Source organism: Suricata suricatta, chromosome 12, assembly GCF_006229205.1.
Source record: "Suricata suricatta isolate VVHF042 chromosome 12, meerkat_22Aug2017_6uvM2_HiC, whole genome shotgun sequence".
Taxonomy (NCBI): Eukaryota; Metazoa; Chordata; class Mammalia; order Carnivora; family Herpestidae; genus Suricata; species Suricata suricatta.
The window spans coordinates 4,571,091-4,574,550 of NC_043711.1; the positions used below are offsets into that span (position 1 = coordinate 4,571,091).

At 47.4% G+C, this 3,460-nt stretch overlaps 1 protein-coding gene across 1 annotated transcript in view; it reads right to left on the reverse strand.

Moving 5' to 3' along the window:
• LOC115273442 (complement C3 alpha chain-like) overlaps nt 1-3,460 on the reverse strand; it is a 12,337-nt gene that overhangs the window by 818 nt on the left and 8,059 nt on the right. Inside the window, exons 11-14 of the mRNA XM_029916483.1 lie at nt 2,411-2,498; nt 2,240-2,329; nt 450-555; nt 172-261 (exon numbers count right to left, since the gene is read on the reverse strand). Coding sequence (XP_029772343.1) covers nt 172-261; nt 450-555; nt 2,240-2,329; nt 2,411-2,498 — 374 coding nt within the window. The remainder of the gene's footprint in view (nt 1-171; nt 262-449; nt 556-2,239; nt 2,330-2,410; nt 2,499-3,460) is intronic.

Consider the following 3,460-nt stretch of genomic DNA (forward strand, 5'->3'; position numbering starts at 1 on the left):
AGTGTATGAATGGAGGACATGGTTACATCGCACGCCTTGTCCAGGGTCCCCCACCCCTGGGCTCATCCCTCTGGGTGTCCACTGGGTGTGGGCTCGGAGCCCACTTGGGTCACACCCATGGGAGGAGGGTCTGGGGGTGTGTCCACGCCTTCCTGGCTCCTTGGCGCCCACCCTCAGCACAGCGGCACATGTCTCTGTGACAGAGCTTGCTCAGCAAACCGTCTTCTTTGTCTGGGTGGTAGAACTGGATACAATTCTCATCTGTGGGCAGAGTGGCAGGGAGGTGTCAGAGGGCTGGGGCCTCCAGCCCAGAGACCCAAGGGGCTCAGATCCCCAACTCCAGTCCCTCAGACCTAGAGAGGCCAGGTCCCCAACCCTGGAACCCTCAGCCCCCTGCCTCATAGATCCCTTGGTCCCTAAGGTCCTCAGGCCCTAGGTGGGATGCTCACCCAGGTTGTAATAGGAGTACACCTTGACCGACCCAGGCTGGATAAGCCCCACATTGAAGTACTGGTGCACTTTGAAGGTCAGACAGTCCTCATTTTCATGTGAGATCTGGGGGAAAGGAGGAGACTGGTCAGTGGGGTGACATGGAATGGAGCCCAGCATAGGGTACTGGGGGTTAGAACAGTGGTGGAGGAACAGAGGGAGCAATGTGGGATAGGGGTAGGGAGCAGGAGTCTCTATCAAAAGATTTATGAGCACTTCAACACATCCACTTTCTGTTTCTTCCAGGTTCGCAGCTAGATTATACCTGTTCACTTCCTTTTCTAGTTCAGTCTGGCCATGTGATTGAGTTCTGGCCATTGGACTGTTATCTCTGCCCATAGAAACATCCATAGTTAATAGCACAGAATTCTTGCTGTGGGGTGTCACCAAGAGGGCATAGTCGGTTAAATATCTGACCTTTTATCTCAGGTCAGGACATGGTCTCACAGGTTCATGAGTTTGGGCCCCACATCAGGCTCTGGGATCCTGCTTGGGATTCTGTCTCTCCTTCCCTCTGCCCCTCCCCTGTTTGTGTTCATTCTGTCTGCTCTGTCTCTGTCTCTCTCTCTCTGTCTCTCTGTCTGTCTCTCTCTCACACACACACACACTCTCTCTCAAAATAAATAAACATTTAAAAATTAAAAAAGAACTTTTTGTGAGGGTAGATCTTAAAAGTTCTCATCACACACACATATTAAAACTATGTGAAGTCATAGATTTGTTAAGTAAACTTATGGTGATAATCATTTCTCAACGTGTACAGAGAAGCATCCAGCACACACCTTAAACCTACATGATGTTATATGTCAATGACTTCTCATTCAAGCTGAAAAAATAAGAAAAAGAAAGAGAGAGTAACAGAAATAGATATGCATATGTATGTACATGTGATAGATAAGTGTATTGAAAAGGGAGCAGACTGTGAATTAGAGGAAAGTGTATACCGAACTGTGTTTCATTGCTCTGCAGTTTCTCTGTGAGACTGGAATCATATAAAAACTTAAATCTACAGAAAATCCACTACAAAAGAATGTCAACTCCGAGTTCATGCAGAATCCTCTTTGCTTCTAGAAAGGAGGGGTCCAGCAGAGGATTCTAAGATCCTAGGCATTTAGGAGCCACAAGAAGGAACATGCATGGATCCCTGAGTGTGGAGCAGAAAGCCCTTTCATTAGTCTCCCAACTGGATTTTACCAAGTGGGAAACACAAGACTCCTGTGTTGGGACCCTCATATTCTCAGGTTTATTACAGCAGCCAGTGTTACTTATGCTGACTAATATGGGGTGAGGGTCCTTTGGGCATATGGGGAGCTAGTAGGGGGCATATGAGGATAGGAAAATGGGAAGATGTAAGTAGGGGAGAGGAGGAAGCTCAATCAATGTTAGAGAGGAAGACAGGGAGAGAAGTTCAGATAGAGAGCAAATACGACAAAAGAGAAATGCCAGGAGGTGTGGAGCAAGGGGAATGCTTTTCCGCACTGAGCACTGTAGTTTTTAAACCCAAGTGGCTCCGTTCAATGGTTGTTTAGGACTCTGATGAGAAGGTGGAGGAAGCAAGTGAAAATGAGGTTTGAACAAGAGTGGTCAGGTGAGCTGCTGAGAAAACATGAGATGATCTGGTTGACCAACTTATTTTATATGCCCCTTCCTCCACCACCCAGCAGCGCAGACCCCACATCCTCTAGCCGGGACCTGTGTGACTGGAGGGAGGACAGACTGGTGGAGGTCAGGTCCCAATAGGAAGCCTTACCTTGTCCAGGTAGATGATGAGGGTGTTCTTCTGTGAGAAGGCCTTGTTCAGCTCATACTTAGAGATGTATCTGTCGATGCCATTGCTCAACTGGGGAAGGGTAGGACTTGTGAAAATCCTCCTGAGGCCTCTGCCCACTGATGCCAGCCCCCAAGGCCAAGCCCTTCATACCATGTCAAGGTCACCAGTGTCAGGAGAAAAGCCAGTCATCATGGATATATCCAGGATCGACATGGTGGCATCCTTGTCTCCCAGGTACCTGAATAGGACAGGGAGAGGGCAGTTGGGGCCAAGGTAGGGTCAGCCCTGGGGGCCAGTGTCTGGACAAGGGGGTCTGAACAGAGACTGGGGTTGCTGGCTCCCACATAGCAGCACAGAAGGATATTAAATTGTGGGAAACATTCCCAAAGGGAATAAAGAAAAGGCAGTGTCATGGTCAAGGCAACTAATAGCTCAGGCTCTGAAGCCCATTTCATGGGTTCGAATCCCAGCTCCATATGACAATTGATGAGTCACTTGACCTCTCCATGCCTTAGTTCTTCTAGAAAATAAAGACAAGAAAATGTTACCATGGTCTAGCTCAATAATGCCAGGCACCCAGCACAGGTGTTGTAATTGCATAAAGAACAAGCACAAAACTTGTCTCTAGCTCCTGGTCCATCAATTATTGTGCAAGTCACAGATGCGCGTCAGAGTCAGTGACCAATCTTTCAAAGTCTGTCTGTGATGGGTCACTGAGCAGCCCATGCAGTTCGTGCACAGACAGCAAGTCCTGTGGTTGTGACACTTCCTTATGTCCTAGGGATAAATTCACAGGACACTTTAGAAAATTGGTCAATTGGCAGAGGGAACTGACCAGCAGAGATGAAAGCGCAGCATTGAAATGAAGATGCAGGAGGTAAAACTGAACAGCACATAAATGGAGTTAGAGAAGAAACAGCAGACTGTGAATGTCAGTCTTGCTGCCATCGGAGAGACAGGCTGTCTTGTGACACTGACTGCTCTAAAGATTAGATGTTGGAAGCTGACCTAACTTATAAGGAAAGATGCCTACTCCATCCTTATCCCAAGGGATACAAACGGAAGGAAGAAGCACAGTACTTTGGTGTTTCACAAAGGAGAACAAAAAATTACTTGTGTCTCCATGTTCTAGTGTCTTAATTGACAGCATAGTAAGCAAATTCTCCTGTTACTGTAATTTTCATTTCTCTGTACCTTTCT